Source organism: Mastacembelus armatus, chromosome 13 (genome assembly GCF_900324485.2).
Source record: "Mastacembelus armatus chromosome 13, fMasArm1.2, whole genome shotgun sequence".
In the NCBI taxonomy this organism is placed as follows: Eukaryota; Metazoa; Chordata; class Actinopteri; order Synbranchiformes; family Mastacembelidae; genus Mastacembelus; species Mastacembelus armatus.
Genome location: NC_046645.1, coordinates 10,863,662 through 10,890,752, shown reverse-complemented (window position 1 = coordinate 10,890,752; position 27,091 = coordinate 10,863,662). Strand labels below are relative to the sequence as shown.

The 27,091-nt window shown below is 43.4% G+C and overlaps 1 protein-coding gene across 5 annotated transcripts in view; it reads right to left on the bottom strand.

Moving 5' to 3' along the window:
* Positions 1–294: 294 nt before the first annotated feature.
* Positions 295–27,091, bottom strand: part of cux1b (cut-like homeobox 1b) — a 59,418-nt gene continuing 32,621 nt past the window's right edge. For 2 of the 5 annotated variants that reach the window (XM_026299313.1, XM_026299315.1), the window contains exons 7-23: positions 26,662–26,738; positions 26,147–26,213; positions 21,868–21,916; positions 19,918–20,022; positions 19,174–19,362; positions 18,884–18,942; positions 18,461–18,503; positions 18,157–18,253; positions 16,046–16,855; positions 15,277–15,360; positions 14,705–14,806; positions 14,048–14,586; positions 13,776–13,917; positions 12,706–12,996; positions 12,366–12,554; positions 10,753–11,017; positions 5,639–10,584 (exon numbers count right to left, since the gene is read on the bottom strand). In XM_026299313.1, coding sequence (XP_026155098.1) covers positions 10,083–10,584; positions 10,753–11,017; positions 12,366–12,554; positions 12,706–12,996; positions 13,776–13,917; positions 14,048–14,586; positions 14,705–14,806; positions 15,277–15,360; positions 16,046–16,855; positions 18,157–18,253; positions 18,461–18,503; positions 18,884–18,942; positions 19,174–19,362; positions 19,918–20,022; positions 21,868–21,916; positions 26,147–26,213; positions 26,662–26,738 — 3,610 coding nt within the window. In that variant the 3' untranslated portion in view covers positions 5,639–10,082. Of the gene's footprint in view, positions 1,088–1,212; positions 1,278–1,385; positions 1,467–1,558; positions 1,616–2,012; positions 2,097–2,344; positions 2,462–2,581; positions 2,701–4,061; positions 4,266–5,638; positions 10,585–10,752; positions 11,018–12,365; positions 12,555–12,705; positions 12,997–13,775; positions 13,918–14,047; positions 14,587–14,704; positions 14,807–15,276; positions 15,361–16,045; positions 16,856–18,156; positions 18,254–18,460; positions 18,504–18,883; positions 18,943–19,173; positions 19,363–19,917; positions 20,023–21,867; positions 21,917–26,146; positions 26,214–26,661; positions 26,739–27,091 lie in introns of those variants that run through there. The other 3 variants (XM_026299314.1, XM_026299317.1, XM_026299316.1) reach the window with 3 other exon arrangements.

The following is a 27,091-nucleotide window of genomic DNA, read 5'->3' as shown; positions in this document are numbered from 1 at the left end:
AAAACGCCTCGATTGAAAGATGCAAAGTAAGTGCATTAATGTGACTGTATATTTATGACTTCCCAGGTCTGTCTGTGTCACTCAGCTGCAAGGCTATTTATTATTACCAGACATAAACCTTTAAAATTTAGTTATGAATAAATACATTAAAAAAGACAGATGCATACAAAGCTATTCTGATTTAATATGCCGTTTGATCCTGTTGAAACTGTAAACACATGCCTTAACCATACACTGCTATCTTCACTACTATACACATCTCAGAATGACAACATTTTAAAAATGAAGACGAGAGAAATTACTGCATAGTCTTTATTTGGGATATATCTGTCATGTCAGAACAGGAAGAAGGAAGTAAGCAACATGCAGAGTGATTTGCTCTGGAGAAGAATGGGAGGACAGACCTCGATGTATTTCTAACAGCAGTGACAGCAGGTATCAGAACAAGATTATTTATTTCCCATGAGTCATTAAAACTGTAATAATCAGTCTCCAGTCAAAAGAAATGCAAAACTTTCTAACTACTGTATGAATTTGTTCCACCACCAACCCAAAAATGTTCAACTCTTCCCTGAAAAACCCACCTTCACCTTCACTATCATTCCTTCACATTGTATTCTAATCAAACATAAATACTGTTAACCAAACCACCTATGATCTTACATTAACATTACCTTTGGTGATTTAGTCCTACAATTTTTCAAAATTCCAGCTAAACTCAAAGGAACATAACATGGCCCAATAGTTGTGGTCCCTTTAATACAGGAAGATAAATAGAGCCTTAACTTCATTAGATCTGTGCTCAAAAATAAGAAAAAATGGAAAATGGAAAAAGAAATTAATAGAATCAGTCACCCTTTGATTTCCTGTTAACAGCCCTAAACTGCCTCCTAGTGGAGATTTTAGCTATTGCAAGAACTAGAATAAAGCTGTGTCTTCATGAGGAACATATTGTAAATAGGTCAACTTTTACTCATGCTGCTCAGTCGTGAACCAGCCCCATCTCACTGGGACATGATGGAATTAGTGTTGGACAGCTTAGAGGTTTACATCGTTCTCATGGAAGTGGTGGAGGTGGTCGGCATACCTGCAAGTTTTAGAGGAGAAAACGGAATTAGGACCATTTAGTACTCACAAAGATTAAAATTAAACGTCCTGTTTATACATGATGTATTAATACAAAATGAGAAACGAGCTTCTGATTCTGCTCACTTTTTAGCACAGAAGGCAGAGCAGTCTCTGCCAATACTCTCACTCCAAGCGGTCTTGTACAACACCTGGGAAAAAGAAAAACAATAAATCACAGCTAACAGGTCAGTCCTGTTCCTCTGCAGCTGACCACTCAGAAGCATTAATCCTCAGATCAGACGTATATGGAGACCTACCAAGAAAACCAAGCAATGTAGAAACAGGGTGTAGAAGAAAGCAATGGTCCTGGCAATCTTGTTGGAGAGAATCACTCGTCCCTTATAAACAAAAAAAAAAAAACACACACAAAGCGTTAGACAAGAAGTTGCACCAAAACACATCAGCAGGTGATTGTGTGTCTGAGGCTTACCAGGCTCAGAGTTGCTTTATCCCAGGGGCTGAGGCTCAGGTATCTGCGCTGACGCTCCTGCAAACAGAGCAGATGCATTAGGAAAGTGTCAATACATGCAGGCCATTTTTAGTATCTCACAGGTTCAGATGCTTTTACACTATACATACTGTTGGTCTGTGCTACTACTGTGCATCTGCTTCAGCAGGTTATTTTGGGTAATGAGGTGTGATTTTCCTAGCTCTAATTCGGCACCTACATTTCCCAGAATCACTTTAAACAAAATCTAAAAGCCTTTGATTGTGTAAGATTGACACCAAATGAATTGCAGGAAACATCTCAACACGTCATCCATATCAGTGTCAGTCATCAGGGTAAGAAAGTATTGACAGTCAGCAACAAAACGGACCAAGATATAGCAGATTGTTTCACAGAGTTTAAGAGAGTTTGGGTAATGATGGTGTTTGCCTTGTACCCTCTTGCTGAAGGAAGCAAACGGATCCAGTCTCTCCTCGTACTGCGAGGAGTAACGCATCACTGTGTCATCACTTCCTCCAGCCTACAGCACAGAGAAACCAGACAGATTTCAAATTCTCTCAAACATATGTTCACAAAAAACACACACAGATTTCAGGTTCCACAATATCAAACAAGAAGTTTTTCACTCACTCACTCACTCACTCACTCACTCACTCACTCACTCACTCACTCACTCACTCACTCACTCACTCACTCACTCACTCACTCACTCACTCACTCACTCACTCACTCACTCACTCACTCACTCACTCACTCACACAGACGCACTTTGCTTCCATAGCTCTGCAGGAACTTGATTTTCTCATAGAGCTTGATGTTGTCTGCTCTCAGGCTGTCCAGTTCATTCTGCAGGGCCTGCATGGTCTGTTGCATGGAGCGATTCTCCTGCAGGACACAGAGGAAACAAAGAGATGAGAAATGATTTCTCTCAGACAAAGACACAGAATATAAAATGTGTGTGTGCGTGTGTGTGTGTGTGCACGTGCGAGAGAGATTGTGACTCACAGCTTCCAGCTCCTGGTTGCGGGAGCGGAACCGCTCCCTTTGGCTGGAGATGATGGAGAGCAGGGAGTCCATCTGGCCCTGAGGAATCTCAGGATGAGAGCTGACGCCTGAACCTGGAGCTAACACAAACACACTTACATGAGATACTTCACTTCCTCAGTTTACATGCATGTATATTCATATTATCATCATATTAACCTGTTTAATTTCACTTCGTTTTGTAGTTAATGCCACTTCCCAGTTCCATTTGCACAGCACACAGTGTCAATTGTCTAATTCCAGTAATTGGCAGATGTAAAAGAATAAACCCTAACATTTGTCAAATCAGGCTGCTTTGTGGTAGAACAGGTAAAGAGACACATCCCCCACCCCTCAGCCTCCTCTAATTCCAGTTAGAGAAGTCGACGAGTCAGTCTTCGGTGTTTTGCCTCTGAGGCCTGACACTAAATTCATGTGCTATCACCTCTATCAGAACACTTCAACAGGGAAATTTCACACAAGCATCAAAGCTTGGAGATGAAAAGTTATGATAGTGGTAGCTTATAATCTTCAAGACGTGACTAACGTTACAACAACAGTTATATATGACACGTCAAATGATAACCCTCAATATTTTTACCTGCGCCTACATTGGCATCATCTTTTCATTTATGATTGGCCTTACTGTGATATTTTCTGTTTGGTGGCACAGGAACATGATACTAAAGAGCAGACCACCGAAATGCCCTGAGAGCATGTGAGCACGTATTGTACATTCAGTGCTGAAGGTCCTGAAAATGTATTTTCTCATTTTGCTTCTTACTTTCATGACAACACTTTATTCTACCAATTGAAAACAATGTTGGTTGCTTGGTGCGTGAGTTTTTGTTATTCGTGTTCTCACTGGTTTGCAGCGGGTGGAACTCAAAATGGTGTGACTTTTTGCACCAATCACCAACTGCTGATTTCTCAGATGCCATGTAAACAACAAAAAAAAAAAAAAAAAAAAAAAAAGGTTTCTTTAACAGAAACTGGCCCAGGCAACTTTCTTTGCTGTGTCTATGCGTAAAAAGAGTTGAACAAGCACTGACGTGTAACAAAAAAACAGAAACAAAACAAACAAACAAAAAAATCAGATGAGGATCAGTGTGCAGGAGAATAGAAAACAAGATGAGCAATGGGGGTCCTGTATATGATTCAGCCTGTGATTAAGCTATGAGTCAGCAGGGCAAAGTGACAAAGGAGCTAAAGACTACTTCTGTCTCTAGCTCTTATGTTTCCATTTGTTACAAAAGGAGTAGGTGTCTCCCATGCCATCTAGCACGCGTTCGGAAGAAGCAAAATCCTGTTTATTTGTTTCAGTTGCTAAAAATGTGAGGGTAGACCTGTGGTGTTGATGTTCAGCCCTCCTCCCACACCAGTGACTAGTGTACATTCCCTTAAGATTTTAAACCAAGATTGCTTTAAATAAAAAAAAAAGAAGAAAGAATCCAGTAAATACCAGTAAACATAGCAGTGGCCTCTTTGATTGGCTCCGGGATGTTCTCAATGTTGCCGACCTCTGACCCGTCCGCATCAGGGCGCGACATGGTGGACATGGCCTGGATGGTGCTCAGGTCATGCTCCAGCTTCAGGATCAGCTCCTTCTGCTCTGCGCTGGTCCGCACTGCAGCCGAAAACTCCAGCTGCAGCTGTGCGTAACGGCCTATTGAGGGCACAGAGGAAAGACAGAAACATTTCGAGATTATTTCTCATTTGGATTTCTTGTTAACCTTTAGATATTATTTATAGCTCTCCAGAAAAAAAAAAAACAATAAATAAATAAAACTCACCTGCAACAGCTGTAAATGGCAGCAGTAGTCCAATATCCGTAACATGACTAACATGACTAAAACCCCTGTAGGATCCCCTGTTCTGCCCCACAATCCCACTTTCTGAGCCTTTCCTAGTCCTCTTTCTCTGAGAATACTTTCTGTTCACACAACCACCCTTCTGTTCAACGAGATCATTTTCCAACAAGGTTTTTGAAAATGAAAAAAAAAAACAAAACAAAACAAAACAAAAAAAAACACAAAAAAAACCAAAAAAAAAAAACTACCACAGCACACTTTTAGTATTTGTATAAAAGAGATTTACTTCAATTATCACACCTAGGGTGCATGTGAATAATAATGATGATGAATCAAATGTCAATCATAACAAATACATTGTGAATGTTTCATACAGTGATATTGCTTTTCAATGTCGTAGAAGGGACTGTTTTACAGTGCTGAGAACAAACAACATGATACGTTTAGTAAATAGAAAGATAAAGAAACAATGATACATGAGGAAAAATGAAAGGGAGGGAGACCCCGAAGGAGAAAAAAGCATCTCAGGAGTGACAGAAGTGCTAGGGAAACGACTTTCAAAAAACACCTTAACCATCCCTTTACAGTCATGCAGCCTTTTGTACTACAACACACACGTACACGCGCACACACTCACAAAAATAAGCAGTGGGAGAAGTTAATGAGAGTAATTACTTCCACGTTGTTGATGACAGGTTGGAAAAATCATCTTAAAAACACTCCGAACTTGCTAAAGCCTCAACGAGCATCTTAAAGCTTTCCAAAATGGGGGTTGAAGATCTCCCCAGGTCATTTGGTTGTCAGACTACACTGTGGCTTAAGCTGTGGGTGAACTGAAGTGACGACACAAGGTAGCAACATACAGAAAACTGTGAGCAACCTTTCAACAGAGGTGGAGATTTCATTATTTGGCTTCTTTGCTTCCTCTTCTAAATCTCACGAGTTTTTACTGAAATGTTTATTGGTCCAGAGTTGATCTCTGGCTTATAAAATTGTACAGTTAGACATGAAATAACTGAGGAGATAAGAAGAAATGGTTTAAGACTTAAAATTAGCTGGAGCCAATGTGAGAGGCGAGCTAAAAACCAAAAGCACGCAAGTGGAAGGGGGTGGGATGGGGGTTTAAAGGATGAGTGTATTGTGCTGTATTATGTGTGTATGTATTACTGAGTGTGCTATGCATACAGCACCACTGGTTCGAAAGTGTTTCCTTACAAAACCCACTTCATAAGATATATTCTAAAAGTATTACAAAAAACATCTGAGGTTTTTCTTTTCTTTCTTTCTTTTTTTTTCTTTCTTTTTTTTTTTTTTCCTGAATATGGTGACCAGTGCTGCTGTTCGGGCTTCCATTACAACTAATATGTCAAATGAATAACCACTACTTCAAACAGATCATACAGTAAAGCTTTACGACTTCAGAAAACATGATATGATATACAGCATCTGTTACACCTTTACAATGTTATTCAACAGTGTATAGAATCATCTGATTTAAATTTGTAGAAAAATATCTGTGGATCATGGAAAAGTCCTGAATCGTCCCTTCTCTCCTCCTGCCTTCAAACAAAAGCATACTGTGACAATAGTGAATCAATAGCTACTTGATCAAATGTATTTACACGCCTCTTTTCCAAATAACCATTCAAATTGGCACACGTCGTCATCAATACCTGTAGTGCCGTTCATAATGTCACAGCAAACCCGACACAAACAGAAAAATACAAAAATGCCCTATGAATAAATTCAGTGTTATTACAGTGAACGCTGTTGCTGCATGCTTCCTCCTTCATTAGGTGCTCTGGCCTTTCATTGCTAGTTAGGTTATTCAAAACGTAAAGAAATGCATTGTGGGGGGAGGGGAAACCATTGTCTGAAATAAGACCCGGACCAAAACCTGTCAGCAGGTCAGTCACAAGAATATACTGGTTTGTTTTCTCCTTTTTGCTTTTACTGCACTCCAGCAATTATATACAACCCTCTCCAGAAAGCTTGAGAAAAGTCGACTTTTAAGTACCAATATGAAATGTGTAAGAAATTAGTCTGGATCACGATGTTGGACAGATTACGAACAAATCAGGTGAAATCGTCTACTTCTAATGACATCACTAGTTTGGTGCCCTGCTTGGCAGTTAAAGGCACAAATCTGATGATCTCACATGGTTTTGGGTGAGTTGATGGATCTGGCTATAAAATGGCTAATGGGTTAAGTGCTTATTCTTTACAGTAGCCATTCATCACCGTAAAACATACTGTGGCTGGCCAGTCCAAGTAGTCCAACAGAAAATCAGGCAAAAAAAAAAAAAAATCAGCCTTCAGTATTCTGCAGAAGTCAGATGTTTCACATCGGCCATCCACAGGAAGAGCCGATGTTTGAGGAGTTTTACAATTATTAGATAACATGAGTGAATCCAATTTTACCCAATGCAGCATCTTAATGCAGTGCAACGGGTTTATCAGTATCTTTTGACCGACTGTCAATATATTTGGATTTATATTCAGAGAGAGGGAAGGCTTAAGGATGGACTGAGGAGATTTTAGATACAAACCAAAACAGGTAGTAGCAACTCATAATATCTACAACTGTACAGGACAATGGCCCTTTCTGTCACACAGTCATCTGCAATTTGAAAGAAGGGGCTGCTGCATAAGAACACAGTTCATCACATAGAAAACAGATGGGTACAGATTTCTTATGTTTTCATTGTTTTTAGTGTTAGGCTGCGGATAAGAGTCTGTGCTTGGTTCACAACCACTTTTTTTTTTTTAAAAAGAAAAAAAAAAAGGAAAAAAAAAAAAAGGCATACATTTCCCAGGAATCCGGGATCGTACTCTGTTGTAGTGTTTACAGACCCTGTCCTCGGTTAAGTCTTCACAAAAGATTCCTAATAAGTGCTTTTTTATGGACTGCAATAGAAATTCTGCATAATCATAGGCTGGCTATCTCTGTTCAATCTGGCATAGCACACCTGCTAGCTGGTACACTTCTCTAATCTCAATTTGGCAGATATGACCTCTTTCGAGTTAAAATGTGTTCTCAAGTTTAGGTAATTTCATTTGACCTATTTGACAAAAGTGTATACATTTGGACCTGTTCATTATGTTAATGTGATTAAAGAGTGGGCAAACAAGAAAGCTGCATGCCCCGCTGAGCATTAGTGTTGGGTTTGCCCAAAAAAATAAAATTAAAATAAAATAATATATTATAGGAGAACAGAAAACAGGAAAAGAGATATGCTATCGTATATTCACTGATCTTGATATGTCCTTTGATTCTCTAGCTAGCAATTTAAGAGCATAACTGTTGTGGTAAAAGCTTTATGCTTATGGGAGCATGAACTGTAGCAAACACATTTTTCAAAGCTATTCAAATGACACTAAAATTTAGGATTCATGAATATACAAACAAATGAGAACTAGTACATCTTTGTAAATATTAACCAATACTGCCGGCAGTCTATACGTCTAATAAAAATGTTACTTGCCCTCAGGAACAGTATAATCCCTTAAAAAATAGACAACTCAAATGATAAGACATTAAATGAAAAATACAGCACCTATAAATAAGCAGAATAAAAACCAAACTATAAATGCAAAATAGCAATAAAACCAAGCTACAGTAAATCATAGTATTACACTACTTTGTGAGAAGATTAATGTAATGGTAACGCATCAAACAGCTTAAAGAAGGGTGTCAGTTGTGCACTAGTAGTGTGTGCAAGTAGATACGAAATATGACCCCACTCATTGGAAACACTGAACACTCCTCAGTCGCGCATACTCGCTGCATACGCATGTATTGACAAGCATGCGTGTACATGCGCCCACACGCACACACAAACACACACGCACGCACGCACGCACAAAGGGGAGGCAGTGGGCTGACAGGCACTGAGGGCTTGTGTGGGACAGGGAGGAGGTGATATGCCTTATAATTTGTAGTGTATACAGTAGAATTCAATGCAAAAAGACTTACATCCCTGGATACAGGATAGACTCGAGGAGAGCGGTAACTACTCACACCAGGGTTGGGGTGAATTCACTTTGGCAGCAATCAACACAAGGTACAGATTAATCAGGTACTGTACATTGCAATTCATTCACTAAAACCCATCTTTTCAGTCAAGAGTTTCATTATTGATAATCTGCTTCTTGAATCTAGCTCTGAGTGAATTGACCTCGACCCTGACTTACATGCAGGCAAATACAAATGCACACAGGACACGCAAACGCGCACACACAGACATACACACGCACACTCTTCCTGATTTGGCCTATAAAAAGATCTGCGTTTGTGAACAGAGAAAATTTGTCGGTGGTGCAGACACACACACAGACACACACACACCCAGCAGGTCCAGTGCTGGGTAAAGCTGTGACGTGCACAACCTAAAACAACAAAGAGACACGTATAGAATCACCATGTCAGACAGCTACAGTACTACGTGAATTCATTGTATCGTAACAATGCAACATTATTCTAATTTTTTTTTTTTAAAACAGTAACTTGTTATTCTCTTATTTTCTGTCCTTATTTTGTACTAATTAAAATGCTTCCTAAAATTCCCTATTTTTTTTTTTTTTTTACTCTTTAGAGTCAACAGACTGTGCAATCTCTTATTGGCAACCAAATTGCAATATGAAAAAGAGAGATCATCCTTCATCCTTAAAAGAAGGGCTTAAGGAGGCAAAAAGAGGGTTCCTTCCTTCCTTCCTCTTCAGATGAGTGCGTGTGTTTGTGAGGAATTAGAGATCCTTCTGGCCATCACATGGCTGTCAGCAGGATAGAATAGGGGTCACAACAGGTCAAAGTTCATCTTTCTTACATCAGTAACCATGGCAGCTCAGCCGACAGGCCTTCCACTACCCTCTTAAGAGTGTAGGAGTGAGATAAAAAAGAAAACATGCTGCCATTGAGAAGAGAACACACACACACACCATTTTGGGTGTGTATAAACACACGCACACTTACAAACACACACACATACACAGGTGCACACTGACACAACCCCTAACATACAAACACACACACACACACACACGCAGTGAGTGAAAAAGGCAAAGGGTTTGTAACAGTCACTCTACAGTGTGAAAAATGAGGCGTCTCACTGAGTGAGGGGAGGTTTGTGGACACTTGGGAGGTGAGAAGAGCGGAAAAAATCTCCTTTAAGAAAGTGAAAGTTCTTGTAAGAGAGTTCCTGTCTCTATCTATCATCTATCAGTGTCTATCACTGTGACAGCTGCTGTGTCAGGCCTTGCCTGTGTTACAGAGTCCAGTTTTCAACCCCAGCTGCGGGTCAGACCCCAGCTCAGGACTAACCAGTCTGGTGCACCAGTGGCTGGTGATAGGGGGGAGGTACAGCAGGGCCAGTGGCCAGCAGGACGGCTAAGTGCTTTTCTCAGTACAAAAACAAAACTCAGTTTAAAAAAAAGGAGAGACACTGAAGTTCTCTTATTTTGTTCTTCTAGGTATTCAGTAAATCTTCTTTTTAAGGGTTTTGTCAACCACTCTTTGATTCTTTCCACTTTTCGGAAAGCTTCTATGTAATAAAAATGGCTGCTGAGCTTGACTTTGGCTGTGTCCACTCTCCAACTGGAACAGAGCAGGAGGGGTCCAAGGTTAGAGGTCGTGAGGTTATGAGACGAGAGGGATGAAGGATGATCAGGGGGAGCTAGAACTCCCACTCTGAGGGATCCTCTTTGCTGGCAGCCTTCTCCAGCCTGTGGATGATGTTATTCAGATTGGCTGCTTTCTTCTTGCGCAGATTGTTGTCCCTGGGGTTTCTGGCAGAGCCAGAGGCAGGGATGTTAGTACTAGAGGCTGCGCTACTGGAGGATGCATCTGTGAGGCTGAAGAGCCCCAGTCCACTCTGTCCACAGCTGGAGCCTGGCCCGGCTAAGCCTGAGGTGGTGCAGTCTATCTGGGCAGGGGAGTTATTAGAGCCCCCTGCCTCAGACTCAGCCTCCATGTCATGGTCTTTGCATGCTCCTCTATGATCCTCCAGGCCCAGTCCCTGGCGTGTTTCCACTGTGCCCTCAGATTCTGTCCCATCACAGCTGTCCCCTTCTCCTGATTTGGATCCACGGAGGGAAGGGGAGCCCCCCTCACTGCCAGGCCCTGCCCCTCCAGCTGCCTGGATCTCCTCTATGAAGAGCTCTCGCCTGATACGTGACCTAGTAGAAACACACAGGGTAACTGCTGAGACAATGCCCAAAATAATATGCAAAATAACAACATTTGTTTTGTACATTCCAGTGAAAGTGCTAGAGAATTCATTCATTCATTAGAGAATTCATTCATTTCTCAAATGTAAAACCTGCAAAGTTCTTGTTTTAACTTACCTGTAATTATGAAACCAGTTGATGACTGTACTGGTCTTCAGGTTGAGCTGGGAGGCCAGCTCCTCAATGGTTTTGGGGGAGGGATAGGGCTTCTGCTGGTAAGCCTTCTTGAGGGCCTCCTTCTCCTCGGGGCCCAACACCACCCTGGGTTTCTTTAGCTGCTGCTGTCCCGGGCTCTGTGAACCCTGTACGTAATCTGTCCCCACCAGAGCCCCGTCCACAGAATGGCCATCACTCAAGGAGCTGAGCCGCCTCTTCATGTAAGCTAAGAGTGACCCAAAAACAGGAAGGGGAGTTAGTGCCCTGACTGTGCTATGACAGTCAACACTGGCAGACGGATCTGTCAATGAGCATGAAATTCGACAAGCAATAATCATTTGAAATGATTGTTTGAAATAATCATTGATTAACTGAGCAGTCAGTCACAGTGGGTGCTCCATGTTTAACAAACGCATCCTACCATTAAATGCCTGGTGTTACCACTTGTGCGCTGAAATCATCTACAAAACAATCATCTACAACCACTAGGTGGTGCTCTCATCTCACTCAAGAAATATAACAATGAAAGCATCTCTTCCATTTTATAGCAAACAAGCAGCACCATTCACTCCAGGCACCAGCAGCTGAAAATGAACAGCTCATGGCAGCTTCACATGAGGTTGACAGCTTCTAAACCCCTATACATGCTGCCAGATATATTAGTGTTGCAGGCAAAACCCCCTCAGAGCAAGGTTAGACCACTCTGAAAGTTGTGTGCTGCCCAGCAGGCTTGTACCACAAGGGTGGGAGGTCAAATGTGTTACTCTAGACCAGGTCCATGTCTTTCCTCCGGGATCTGCTTTTGGCCACGTCGATTCCCCGCTGCTATTTGGGTGCATTACTTTGGGGTCAATAATCTAAAATGAAGTTGAACTGAGAGTAACCCCACCCGTCCAACACCCGAGCACACTGGTCTAAGGTCAGGATTGTTTTTTGCCCTTGTGTATAGCTAGTAATATCAGTAGGATAAACTGATCCTGGATGTTTGTGAGTACTAACAGGTTCAAATATGTGTATCCAATCTCCACAGAGAGCGCTTAAAGCGGGCAATCAGGGGTCTCTCTGAGGCAGCGAGGAGGAGGAGAAGGCCCCTTGGCTGAGCTGATTCTTAAATGCATTGTGCAAACAGAAGGGACCATAGAAGGATGGAGTGACAGAGCTAAGGGCTAACAAATGATAAAAATATGAGGCTATAGACACTGATGATTATGAGGATGATGACGATGATGAAGAGGAGTGCTGATGACTGTGAGTAAGCAGGCCTCCCGGCAGTCCCTTAGCTGTCACATCTAATCCAGAATGTGATGTCTGCGGTCCTGATTGGTACTGACATCACACCAAGATGACTGTGATCTGCGCAACATGCTCTGCTGTCCTGCACAAAGGATTTTGTGTGTGCAGATGTGCATGTGTAGCTTGTGTCTCATTGTCAATGTATTTATATAAGAAATGCATACTTAAGTAGATAACATAAAGGCTTTTCTGTCCGGGCTTTTCTTTATTTCTGATGGCATGCCCGAGCTGCATGTAGTGTGCGGTTATTTATTTCTCCTCATTGAATTTTTAATACACACCTTTCTTCTCCAGCCTTTTCATGTCCATGAGTTTTTCCACACTGTGCGGGTCCTGGAGCCACAGCTGCATGCGGACGAAGGGCTCCCTGCCCTTCAGGCTGAGCTTGTGCCAGGGTTTGGGCCTGGCCAGCAAGTCTGAGACTGAACCCTGAGTAAGACCCAGGATAGTCTCCCCAAACAGACGCTGGCCTGGGTAAGAGAGGAAGGGTGGGGAGACAGATGAAATGGCCATTCCTGAACGGAGTCAATGGTTAAATAATTCATCAGTGGGGATGGAGTCCAACTAAACTGAGGTAAAAACACAGCAGATAGGACTAAATATAATCTGTGCGTTTCTTACCTAGGTTGTTATCAGTCAGGACCTCCTTAACCTTCTTGGTGATGGCGTAGGTGTCCAGCTCAGGAGACATTGCAACCATCTCCTGGATGCTGAGACCCGAATGACCTGGTAGAGGCAGTGGGGTGCCTGGTTGTGATTCCCCACCTGAGGGATCTTCAGATGGAGGTTTGAGACTGGAGGACTGGGAAGCGAGTGGATCCCCGGTGAGACCGTTGACAGACTCCTCAGCAGAACTAAGGGGCGACTCTGGGGCAGGGCTGCAGCTTGCTGAAGTCTTGGGCGTACCCTCTGCTTGAGCAGCACAGACAGGGCAAGAAAGATCAGACAGGTTAGGGGACGTTACTGTGTAAGACAACTGTTTCATCTCCCTCTCCCATGCTGGGTTTGGGACGGCCTTCAGTCACACTACATCAACTAATTTAATTCCTGTTAAACAAACAGCAAAGGTGCTTAGGCTTTCAGTTTGAAGACTTTTTTTGGCTTCATCCTCCCATTCCTTCATCTCCCTGTCTCTGTCTGTGTAGTACTGCTGTGCAGCTCAGCAGGCTGGAAGAGAGCAGTTATGAGGAGCTGTCAGTGTACATTAGCTGCTGTTTACACCCCCAGAGAGAAAGAGAGACACGCACATGCACGCGTGCACACACACACACACAGAGCTGCCATCTGGCGCTGCAACACTAACTTGTCTATGACATGACAAACCAGCAGCTTGCTGGCTGACACTGCCACAGAACTGGGGATGGGGGGATGGTGGGAGGGGAGGAAGAGGAGAAGGGAGGGAGGAAATGGTGGGTGGGAGGGAGGTGAGGAAGAGGAGGAGGTGGAGGCTGGGTAGGGTGAATGACAGACTGACAGTAACAACTAGCCACTAGCTCTAATCAGGCTTTTGGAGTAATGGTTTAGCCCAAGGAGCCTGGCTGTGAGAATCCATATAGTCTATGTCCTGGTGTGTGTGTGTGTGTGTGTGTGTGGTGTGTGTGTGTGTGTGAGAGAGAGAGAGAGAGAGAGAGAGAGAGAGAGAGAGAGAGAGAGAGAGAGAGAGAGAGAGAGAGACCAGGTGATGTATGTACCTTGGTTCTGAGCTTGCTGGATGTGTGAGTTCTGTCCCTGATCTCCATTGAGCCACGACTGCATGCGGAGGTATGGCTCTCTGCTCCTCTGGTTCAACTTGTTCCACGGTTTTTGCCGAGACAAGCTGTCACTCAGTATCCCCTGAAACAGATTCAAGGAGAATGACTCAGACATGCAACTACTGTAGAGTAAAAGGTCAGAAATTAAATCAAAGAAAGGTGGATAAAGCACATCGGCACACACCCAAAACTTCATTTTGCGCAAATGTTACCTCTTTGGAGTCCTCTTGGTTGTGGTTCTCCTCTCCTGTCTGGCTGGCTATGGTCCTGCGGGGGTCTGTGTGCATGTTGCTCCACCACTGCTCTCTCCAGTATCCCACTCCCCCAGAACTTCCAGAGCGGGCCGAACTCTCAGAGGTCCGACCCAGTCTGAGAGCTCCGTCAGCAGACAGGTCGATCCCTGAAGAACCCCTGCCCTCTCTCTTCATGCCAGAGCTGAAGTCCAGAATGGGTGACGGGGATGAGGGCGAGGACAAGAGGGAGCTAGGAGGCTTCTTGAGGGAGAGTGCCAGGGGGTTGTAAGGGGGGAGGGGAGCGGTGAGCGGAGAGCTCAGGAGGTCCCTCTGAGAAAGCGATGCTGAGGAGGAGGAAGACGTGGCTTTGAGGATGGGCTCCAGAGCAGCCTGTTGGGCCTCCATTTCTCTGCGAGCTTGTTCTAGGATGGAGCGGATAGCCTCGTCTGATCCGCTTCCCCCTCCGCCTCCACCGCCTCCTTTCAGTCCTGCATATGAAGGTTGAGCATGAGACAAGTCTGTTGAGGGAAGAGGAAAGGGCTCTCATGAGAGACAAACACACAGCCACACCATTATCATCTTCAATACTTTGACTGCTCTGGAAATGAGGAGGAAAAAAAAAAAAGTTCAACTCACCAGCTTTCTGCACCTGCAGCTCTCTTTTGGCCTGCTCCAGAATGGACTTGATAGCCTCATCTGAACCTGCCTCTGGGGTGCGGACGCGGGCAGTAATGTTACCTGAAAGGAAGAGGAAGAGGGAACGGGAGGAGATGAAAAACCATGTCACATTAAAAAGCACAACAATAACAGAGCCTATGAGAACATCAAAATGATTACGCCATAGCACAGCACAAAAAACAACATTCCCACCACTGAGCTACCAGGCAGCTACACTGGAGGGATTGTCATAATTTTCTCTGGTCTCTTTGGAACTCACACATGCACACGTGCTACAGCGTTTGTACACTAAATGTTCCCCACAGAATAACAACTACCAATAAAATCCCTAAATACACATGCTGGCTTTTCCTTTGACGCAAGTCAGTGGAACTGTGTGGTTACCTTCAAGGCACATTTATATCTGTATGCTTGCCCGCAAATTAATAAATGCCAATACACACGCACACATCATAAGCACGGTTCACTCCGACACAAACATGCCACACAGACAGAACGTGCTAGAATCTCTGCGTGTGAAGGGGACAGACCTGTGTGTGAAGCTGTATCGGAGAGGGCTCTCCGCTTCGGAACATCCTGAAACACTCGGCTAAGCTGGGGCTGGCCTGAGCCCTCTGTTAAAAACAATATAACCACACACTATGTTACAGCACTTGTGTGTTTTTTTTTTTCTTTTAGAGCTAGACTATATGGTGCCCTATCATATTCTGCAAATATATGAAATGTGTGGATACTTCCATCTAATGTGCATTATAGCACCATAAATGCATTGATCTTTACTATCTGTGGTCTCAGTAGGAATAAAACCTCTAACAGGAGTATTAAACTACAAAGAAAGACTACTCGGGAGTTATATATTTAATAATACATATTATACAAGGGTATATACTTAGTATAACCTTTTTTTTTTTTAAATATTTTTTGTACCACTGAGACCACCTTCAATCAGAAATGTCCTGATGCATGAACAAAAGCAGGCCCAGGCTAATCGAATCTACCCGTAGTTAACAGTACCCTTGCCTTCCTCCTAGTTCCCACCGATCAATACTATTGATGTGTGAAAGGTTTCTGTATTGACCACGACAGCTAGGAGAGACTCCTGGGATCAGTGCGTGACTAAGAACTCACTCAAAACACACAGGTGTGGTGGCACAGGATGGGAGTTAGGAAAGAAAGAAAAGTATAAAGCTAGTCCATATTGATAAGCTAATTAATGGCTCTGTGCAGGGCTGTATACACACACAAGACACACACGCATACTCACGCACGCATAGGCAGACAACTAACACACAGACATACCTCTCTGTCGTCCCTGGATGCTGCGCAGTGCAAGAATGTTCTGCTCGTCTGCGAGGAACTGCCTCATCTTGTGGAAGGGCTCCTTCCCCCGGATGGTTAGCTTGTTCCACGGCTTTGGTCTGGCCAGGATCTCACTGACAGAACCCTGGGACAGTCCCAGCACATAATGGCCAAACACACGCTGACCAATGTTGTGCTTGATTAGCTGCTCTTTCACCTGTCGGGCAATCTCTGCTGTGTCCATGTCTTCCCCATCCAAAACACTTCCTGTGGTGGCGTCAGAGTGGCTGGGTGAAGGGGACGGGGCGCTGCCAGCAGTGCTGCTCCCATTAACGGGAGCCATGTCTGGGCTAGCTGGAGGTGGCTGGGGGCTGCTGGCTGCCAGTGGGATGGCAGCAGACCCGGAGCCAGGGGTGGAGGTAGGGATGGAGCTGAGGGTTGGAGTGAATGGGGTAAACAGTAGTGCCCCACTAGGGATTCCAGATGACTCCTGCAAGGCTTTGGAGTAGAAGGTCTGGAGCAGCTGCCGCTGGATAAGGGAGTTCAGAGCCATCTTACCACCCACCAGAGGGAACACAGGGGAGTAGAAGTCCTGTCCAATGCCCGTAGGACTGAAAGGGTGCGTTTCGCCGCTGCTGGTTGTGGTGGTGGTGGTGGCAGTGTTGAGGGGGTCCGCGTGAGAGCGAGACAGGGGGAACTGGGAGGAGGAAGGAAGAGTGGGAGGGGGAGGAGGGGGCGAGGAAGAGGGATCGCTGGGCATGGTCTCCTCCTTTGTTGTGGACTCTTCTGTCCCTTTTCGCCCGGCTGACCCTACAAGAAAGGTCAAACACACCATGCATTATGGGGGAGTCAACAAAAAAGGGGTTCCAAAAAGAGAGAGAAAAAAAAAAAAAAAAAACAAAAGTTGAGCGTTATCTTAATCAAGTCTTTTCCAAATTAGTGAACTCTGTTTTCCTTTTTTGCCAACCCCCCCAGACAAAGTGCCCATGCATTTGTGATTTCAACCTTTCTTGTAAGCCACAGCCTGGAAGAAAAAAAGGACAAACAAAACAATTGACACTGTGCCACTTAGGCAGATTAGCTTGGCCCAGGGCTCAGTCTCTCTCTCTCTCTCTTTTGCAGGCAAAGTGGAAGCAACAGGACAGAGTAAATGATGTCCTTAGATAGCTAATACACCATGTGAGTCCTCTTCCATGCTGCTGCAGTGTGTTCCTAAACACTGAATTATTCCATTGTAGATGCAGTATCACAGTCTTTAGTTCATAAAAACACATCCAGGAAAAACAATGGAGCAATAAAACCCTTCTGAAAAACAATTTTTATGGCTCAACAGAAAACAGATGTATGTCACCAAAAGCCGAGACTGTATAGCTGTGCTGAGTCTGAGTAAAGGCCTCATTTCCCTTCCTTCCTGAGTAAGTGAACTGATCAAATTGTTACAGTCACCAAAAAACAACGCAGACATAAACTACATTTTCTCAGTCTTGTAACTACTAGAATCTATCTTGATGATACGCGCTGGGAGAAATGTTATTCTAATGCATAACCACTGAGACTTAACATGATTGAGTAAGACAGTAAGCTCCCCTTACTGTGAATGTTAATCAATTCAAAGCTATTCAACTATTCAAGCCTAAAGCCATGACATTTCAAACCCATAAACACAGTTGCAGAGGGCAAGAGTCCTCATGTAGGGTGCATAGTATTGTGTCCTCGTTTTTGTTTACTGCAACTTTGTTACTGTTCAGGTTGACCTCCTGCTGGGGCATTCAGAGACACCAGAGAAAGCCTTTTCTTTCTTTTCACAAGCATCGGACATTTCCGTATCATGATAGAGATTTGCAATTTCTCATGCATACCAAGGATCCTGTATTGCAAATCATTCCAATAAACATTAATAAACCGTAAGTATTCTCAGAGAAAAAGAATCTAAATACATACATAAAGTACGTATGCACTATACTGATGTAATCTCTTCCCAGTCCCCCCTCTTCTATTTTCCTGTGAATACTGGACTCAACTTTTTTTCTTTTTTTGTTTTTTTTTTGGGTCTGAGTGAGGTGCTGATGAACCCAGCCCTCATTATAACACTTACATTTAGGCAGACTTACCACTGAGGTCAGTGTTAGCGATGCGCAGAGCAGCACTCTCGGATTGAAGACTACGGTTCCTCTCCAGCAGCAGCACCTCCAGAGGTTTGGACGAGTCCTGATTGAGGGGACGGGAGAAATGGAAATTAAAATTAGATTTTTCATAATAACTAAGCTCCAAACTCCCACTTCAAATGTATTTTATATTCATCCAATTGGGCAATTTTGTTTTATAAATAGCTTAATTAGTATTACTGCAGCAGGGTGTGTTGAGGCCCAGTGGTAAATGTAATTTAAGTAAATTGATTTTAACTGTCGCTTTTACCTGCACAGAGTCAGCTGTTCCAAACTCCATAGACTTGAGGATACTGAGGAGAGAGTGGGGAAAAAAAATATCCATATGAACCCACTACAAAAGACACATGCGTACATATACATACAGACACACACAGACAGACACACACACCACATCTTCCATGCAGCATGCAAGCTTTTCTGCTTCTGTCTCTTTAAGGACAGAGAAGGGGTGGAGGGGCCGGGAGTGAGAGAGACACTATAAAGCTATAGAGACATACAGGATCCTCCTTCATAAGGGCACTCAATTGAGTTACATGTCTTAAATGAAGACACGCATCTTGTTTAACATTGTTAAAGACATCAAACACAAGCAACAAGTGCATCTGTGCTGGACAGAAACAGAAACACACACACACATACACACACACACACAAATGCATGTGCTCCTCACCTTAGCTCTTTCTTCACCTCCTCATAGTCAGCTTGCTTCTGTAGTTTCTCCTCCAGTTCCTGTTGATTACAAAAAGATGGATTGACATGAAAATGATTCAAATAAAAGACAATCACTGGGTATTTATATGTTATTCTTATTTTAGTAGCTTAAATCACATAAAAGGACAGAGCAAATAAGCATGTGAGTAAAACTATAGGTATGATCAGAGTATATACAACAGAGCAGGAAAAATACAGAAACGAATAGCAACAAGTCCTTGAAAAATGACTGTTGTGTACTATTGGTACCTTGAGAACAGCAGTCTTGCTGCTGAGCTGCTGCTCCAGCTGTGTAATCTGGGAGCTGGTGGTCTCTCGGAGTTTGGTCAGGCTGGCCTGCAGTCTCTGGACGTCCTCCACCAGCTGGGCGGTCTCCCTTTCTTTGGCCCTGAGCTCCGCCTCCACACTTGAGTGGGATGCCACCCCCGCTGCCTGTTCCTAATGGCCAAATAGTTTAATCTCATGAGCAAGCCTAAACCTACCCAAGTATTTAAAAACCTATTCAAAGTCCTGCTGTCAGATACATTCAATTAATCACTACAGCACTAAGTGTGTCCATGCCAGATAGAAACTGATCAAAGTGCTGATCATCAATTCAAAGCTTGCTCATTCAGATCAATAATCAGAGGTGATTTGTCAACTAATCGCAACACCAGGAATCAGTGAAGTTGGCACTTTTGTGTCATCTTCCAGTCTCTGCAGTATCATCTTGGCAGTCTGTTGTCCAGGTCCAATAAATCTACTAATCAGTACACCAATCACCTACTGCTACCTTGGCAACCTTTTCCTGAAAATCAATGATTTAGTCAACAAATCAATGTATTATTGGCCACTGTGATGCCTGACCTTTTAGATCAGTGACTACAGTCATCCATAAATAGCAGCTTTAATCAGCTGATCACCTCTAGCATAAAGAGGCTAAGCTGATCTTTAGCCTATCAATACCTCCCTGTTAGCCTCTCGGTGAGCCAGTGAAGCAGTGAATTGTGTTACCGTGTCAGGGTCGGCCTTGGCCGGGCTGCTGAGCTGCTGGGATTGGTTACTCAAGGACAGCTGCTGTCTGAGTGACTCCGCCTCTCTCTCAGCCGCTTCTGCTCGCTGGAAGGAAAAGGACATGTGTTTAGAGGAAAATCCACTAGAGGAGATTCTTACATTATCAAACATTATCCACCTAATGGACAATTTAATGTCTCTGTGTAATGTACTTTTTTTTTTGGTGTACACACCCTGTCTCAATTTTCCACAATCCCCAGAGAAACATTTAAAATTGTTTAATACATGCAGATGGAGAGAGAATAGTAAGACCAAGAAAGCAAAAGTCCTTCCTGTTAAAGAAGCGCCCCTTACGCAATGTAAAATCTGTCCTGTGGCAGCAGCTTAATGGTCTTTGAGGATGATGTTTTTTAAAGAGAAGTTTTTGGCGATGAATTGAGAGAAATAATCTTTAAAGTATAGAGCTGCATTCACTGCACTGCACAAGCGCTGGTTAAGTGGCATTACGAAAAAAGCAATCAAACTGAAGAAATAAATTTGTCCAGTAGACCATGTTCTTCACAGTCACAACTGTGTGTAAAAGCAAAAGTGTAGCATGACAGCCGAGTGAAGATCTTTCCTTAACTGTAAACATTAAATTAGTCCTGAGAATTGAGCCGATACCCGCTGCCTCGCATTTATGGCCAAAACGCCATCCTCCAGTCAGGAATCATCTGCAACACTGGCCAGCTTGCCATCATTAGGAGTTACAGGGAGCCGATTCCACTGTGTTTCTAATTGCAACCATATTGAGAGCTGTTATTGACTGGGTGGGAGTTGGACTGCTAGTCGCAAAAGAAAAATCCTGTTTTCCATTTTCTCCTTATAAAAGCGTATAAAAAGTCTGTGACTGAGCTGGAGGCAATGCTGTCATCCTCTGTAAACCTCAAATCAGAAGTGTGAATACCCTGTGTGTGTGTATGTGTGGCATTACAGTTGGAGCACTAACCTTTAGGCTAATATTAACATTACATGCCTATGCTACCCCCTTAGCCACAAATCATACTCCTGGGCTAATAATGAAAGTTAACAACAATGACATTAACGGATACCACAGGAATATTTACGACACAAGGGCAGAGGGAACGCTTCAGGCCTTATTTCAGCAGGATGGGTTTAGTAGGTGTGTAAAACAAACAGCAGCCCTCAGTGTGATAAGGAAGTCATTATTTGTTAATGAAGGCCACATTCATAGATTCCAAACAGATAAGAACATGTGTATTTTAAAAGATAACGGTGGGTATACTGCATATTTTTATTACTGCCAAGAAAGATTTTATTGCCAAATCCAGCAACGCATGAAATGCTCTTACTGATATTTTTTTTTAAAGTCATGAAGTAGTTTAATCATTAGAAAAGGCTAAAACATGTCCTAAAACCTGGGCACAGTACTTTTTTTAAATAGATCTTACTTCAAAAAGAGCCAATACTGTATTAGCTGGGACCTATTTTCAGCTGCGGATTAGCACACATTTGGTGCTCTAATAAATAATTGCAGCAGCAGGAAGGTGTAAATGGAATTAATTCAAATTGAACTACAGTGTCTATCAACGCAATGAAGGAGCAGATCACCCACCACAACTTTATGGCTTGTGATGTCATTTTAATTTAAAATTTTTGACAAGAATTGTGTTTTGTGGTTCAGATGAAAATGATTTACGGGGCTGACAACATGTCTTAGTATAATAAATTCATTCATGCTTCTGTTCTTTTCACAATATTTATTGACTAAGAAATATACAGAATATCACTAGATTCTTTAAATCAAAGTTAATTCCATCATATACGCTCATATTTCAGTCAAAAGACCTCACTTGCTTTTCCTGTATTTCAACAATAAAAGGGCTGGAGCTTGGCGTGACCCAGAGCAACGCTGGGTAAAACGTACAGATGGGATGTTGAGTGGGTTACCTGATTGGCTCGTTCCAGGTCTGTCATCACCATCTCGATCTCATCGGCCCTGAGAAAGAAACGCACTGTTACTACGGAGAAATTCACATTAGGAGAAATTCACTGAAATACAACACACACACAAAAACAAGGAATGGATAAGTAAGTAAGTACACACTGGACACGCATGAGGTGTGTTTGTCATTGTTCAGGGAATACTAGTACCATGTCCATTATCCTACTGTCTAAATTTCACCTTAATCCACTGATTGTAACCTCCATAACTAAAACAGCTTGTATGTGTGCGTGCATATATGTATTTAAGAGCGCGTTTGTGTGCGAGTGTGTGGGCACATGTAAGCCCCTAAACCCAGGCCACACTAAAACAGAGGGATTACATTAATAGAGCTCTAAGTCCTAATACAGCAGACTAATCTGCTATGAAGCTGTGCGATTGTGTCTGACTAATGGTCTGGATGGAGGCCATGGTTCACCTCTCAATTGCTAGAGGTCAGACAGCAGGAATACATCCCCATAATAGCACCTCTCCTCAGGTTCGGAAAACTGGTGCAATAATCTACATGAATACCTATGACTTTGCTCGATGTGATGGATATGTGGAAGAAACGGTGGGGACAAACCAAAACAACATTGAACACATGACCACAATCGATGTTAGACATATTTTGAATACAATTCACCCTGTGAGCAGCAAACAAATGCATGGAAATGTTGGCAAAACTTCATGGATGGTGTTTCAATGCAGTGCAGAGACACATTGTGAATCTATGCATGTTTATTTAAGACATTACTCACTGACAGGAACACATGGGCAGCACTGTGTGAGCGCATATGTGCGCTGCTGTGTCCATTAAGACCCTTTTTGATTTCACTGCAATCTTTTGATGGTGAACCCAATAACCCACGCAGCTTTTGTATTTGTGTGTCACAGTATGAGAAACAGTGTTATGTCCCATAGGCTTGAGTACCACTGATTTGAATGTTTAACAAAACAGACACAGTTGATATTAGGTCAACATTGTGCCACAGGCAATGCAGCAAAAAGAATCAAATGTGGGTGGGAGAGCTTTTCACTCTCCACTTTTATTCTTTCCCCTAACAGTTAAAAGGATCTAGTATGCATTTAAGCAACATAATAGTACACTACCTCACCAGCTTTTATCCTGTCTTAAGCTATAGTGTGCTGGAATGCATCTGTGCGCTCAAACGCGCTCCCGCACACAGCAATGTAAGGTCAGGCCAACAAGCCAGAAAAGCTTGTAATGGAGAGCGTTTATGGGTAGTAATGCAACCCAAATACACCACCGCTCCTGCTCCAAATGTGATCATTTAATCAAAGTACAGATGCACAAAGTCTTCTTAAATAACCTTTGGATTTGGCTGTATTTGGGAATTATAAAGGCAAAGCTAGAGGCTGAGGGCCAAAGCAGATCACAGGGAAGGGATTTTCTGCATATCCTGATACAGTCAGTCAGTCGTTGGGCAGGGCAGGAACTGTCTATGGCCAGCCAATGCACCCCAGTGGAATTAATTCATCAAACACAGAAAAGTAAAGGGAGGGTCCCTCGTAATGATCAAGTCTGATTTTATGCCAATAAAACTTAGCACCAAAACTCTTTATAGCAGCCACAGGGAGGAGCTATAGCGTATAAGCACAGCGCCACTGGTAAAACGCATACATGCACACCAAAAACACACACACTCTTTTGTACCATGAAAGCTATTGGGTGCACCCAGTGACATCAGTGGGTACTGCAGAACTTCAGAAACAAGCCCAGAGCCTCTAAGCCCCTACTGTACTTCCTCCATCTCAGACAGGCCTTTTCATCTCTTATCTTCTCTCTCTTGCTCCTCACTCAACCGCTCCTTTTCTTTTCCACCCTCTGCCTGCCTCTATCCTTTCCCTTCAACCCTTTTCCTTCCCATTGCCCTCCACTTTTTCTCCTTTAATCTTTTTTTTCCTTCCACCTCCTCTCTCATCTTTTGCCCTCTGTCCTCAGTGCCAGCAGGATATTCCCCTGATTTAGATTTTCATTTCCCTCCTCTATCACCCTCTTATCCCCTCTTCCTCGCCGTAGCCTCCAGTCCCTGGCTCGCTTTTTGCCCTCCAGCTTTCATCACTCCATTCCTTTTCTTTCCTTGGCTTTCTCCACATTGCATTTTCACAGCTTGTTACCTTGGGGATTTCAAGGAGGCTTAAAAAGAAGCTAGCTGTGAGAGTGTGCCTGCATGTGTGTGTGTGTTGTGCGCCATTTTGTGTCTGTGTGTGCTTGAGATGGACACAGGAAAGAAAGCTTATTGACTCTTGCCTAATTATCAGCAATTAAATGGTTTTCCCAAAATGGTATCAAGCCTTTACACAGATAAAGCTGCACACAAACTTACAGAAGAGCATGCACACACACACACACACACACACAGCATCCTGTGGGGCTGGGGATCAATATATCATTAATCTTTAACAGCAACTAAACGGGTAAAACGCGGCCAGCCAGTCCCTCACAGCGCCAGCACAGAGAGGGGGCTACGCTACATCTACAGGCCCACCTCCCGCTGAAGCTCACACACTGCAACATCGACCAAATTCTCAGCGAGTGTGTATACATTTGTGTGTGTGTGTGTGTGTGTGTCTGTGTGTATTTTAAAAGGCAGATTACCCAAATGCACCAAGAGGATGGGGGATTTGTCACGCAATGTCCTCTTTAGTGGAAAGTTTAGAGCAAGTGTATGTGTTTGCGTATCTGTGTTTGTGTGAAAAAAAAAAAAGTGTATGATATTTGTGGCATTTGTGTTGTGCAAAATATATGCAGTCAAAGGGTTAAAAGTTGTGTTCAGCCAAACACTGGCGATTTGCTCAGCCAAGCAGTAAACGGGGGAAGGACTCCAAGGACTGGGAGGGTGCGGGGTTAGAGAGGGTTTGTGTGTGCTTTAAAGCGTTGCATTAAAATTTCAGATCACAGCACGCCACATAGTCAAGGACCCTGACTGCCTCAGGCTCATGAGTGAGTGAGCGTGTGTGTGTGTGTGTGTGTGTGAGTGAACGCGCATGTGGACGTGGGTGGGCATGTGTTTATTAGCTTCTGTAAGCAAATGGGGCCTACTCTCTGCGTCTTTTCAAAACGCATTTTCTCCTGACATAAAAAGAAGAGACAAGGACAGAAAAAGGAGGAAGGAAGTGTAAAGAAATGAGAGAAAAGAGATGAGTGATACAATGTCATCATGAATAAAAAAAAATAAGGGTGGAAGGGCTTTGATAGACTATGAACCCTATTGATTAGTGCCATTACACTGCCTGCGATATCTTCCTGTGGCCTTTCCTCTTACACTCACAAACGTGCAATGCAAGAGATAAAAGACAAAGTGTAGGAGTGAGGGAAGTAGAAACAGCGAAAAAAAAAAAAATATTGAGAGGATGGGAGAAGAGGGATCGATCTGTTTTTAACAGCCAATCAATTTAACAACTCTGTTAATGGAGAGACACAGTGAGTTTGGGGCATGGTAAATGGGGGGGGGAAACCTTAAAAGCCAAGTTGATATTTTGCTGCACTTTATGCTTTAGGTGTGTGCAGGATGACCTTGACCACCTCAGATCTCACCTCATGTTTCACGTAAAGCTCCATCTGTTTTCGCAGCGCACCAATGACCAATTAAAGATTACTTTTATTTCTTATTTCTCAGATTCTTAAAACATCCTGATTCTGTTCGGATTCTCTCGTGGTTCTGTTGCTGCTGCTGCTGACCCTGAGGGAATGAGGAGTGTGAATGTCATAAAGTGGCACTTCACAGTGTGGAGTGCTGGCATGGAAAAGCTTCTGTTTTCATCCTCACCACTCCTATAAGATCAATAATGATAGATGGCCACACCTCAAGTAACTGAATCTACCTTATCTTAGGGGTCCTGTTAGAAGCCTCAGTGGCTTTAAGTCTCATAGTGACCTTCAGTGGCTTCTCCTCCCCGATATGACCCTTATGGATAAGAGACGGTGCTTTTAACTTACATCCGGGGAAAAAAAAAAAAAAAAAAAAACTCTATTTTGGTGCTTTGCTGTAGCTGCAGAATGCATTACAGCCCCCGTCAGTATTTACAGTGCGTGGGTAATGCTGGGATTTGGAGGCTGCGAGAGCGTTGTGGGAGACAATCCAGCTGTTAGGGAGAGAAGGGGGAGTTTCCAGGCAAGGATATTCACTAAACAGGATGATTATGTCAGGAACAGGCTACGGAGGAGCCAGAGGGAAGAAGTCACCCACAAACGCACACACAGATCAGCAACACACGTACTTTGCTGTGGATTCCTCGTCATACTTCGTCTTCAAATCAAAGAGCTCGGCCTGAGTTGTTTCAAGTGCTGGAAAAATACAAGAACAGGCAGTTCAGAGTCTCCCTGCTAAAATTCAGAACTCAATTGAAGACCTTTGAATGTTTCATGTGCAAAATCCAGTCATTTTAAAGAAAGAAAGACAGAAAGAAAAAGTCTTAAATCTTATTCTGAGCTGCAATCATACATCAGCAATTTTCTGACAAAGCTAGAACAGTTTTGGAAGAAGATTTGGGAGAATGTGAGAGATTTATGTATTTGTGTTTGCCTGTCCTTTTCACACTGGTTTGAAGTGATAATTGTGGGGTTACTTGCTTAAACTACAACTGTCATTCTCATCAAACCACACCCACCTTAAGCTGCTGCTGTTCATGAGCAATGTAATAAATATTTTCAAGCCAGCACCACTTCATTCTCAGCGATAAGGCTGCCATTTTATCTGAGTACCCAGGTCTGTAAAGACTGAGTGGGCTGGTACCTGTCTGTAGGGACTGGGCCTTGTGTTCGGCCTCTTCCAACCTTGAGGACATGGAGTCCTGGCTCTCCTGGAGTTTCCTAGAGGGGCAGACAGAGGGAGGGAAAAAGAGAGCAGGGAGCAGAAAAGCACATTAAGAGATACTGAGTCAGTAAATCTTGGGTTCACACTTTGTGGCAACTGCAACTATACTCTATTTTCCCACCATTTCTGGAGTGTTTTCCCCACTAAAATCCTCCCAACACAACCCACTCCTCATTAAGCAGCCCTATTAGGCAGGAATGTCTGGCCACTGGGGCACACTGCACCCGGGGGGAGAGGGAGAGGGAGGAAGAGAGAGAGGGAGAGAGGGGGAGAGAGAGAGAGAGAGAGAGAGTGAAGGAGAGTGCAAGGGTTGAATAAGAGAAGTGGGAGGGGGGGACACAGAAACCAC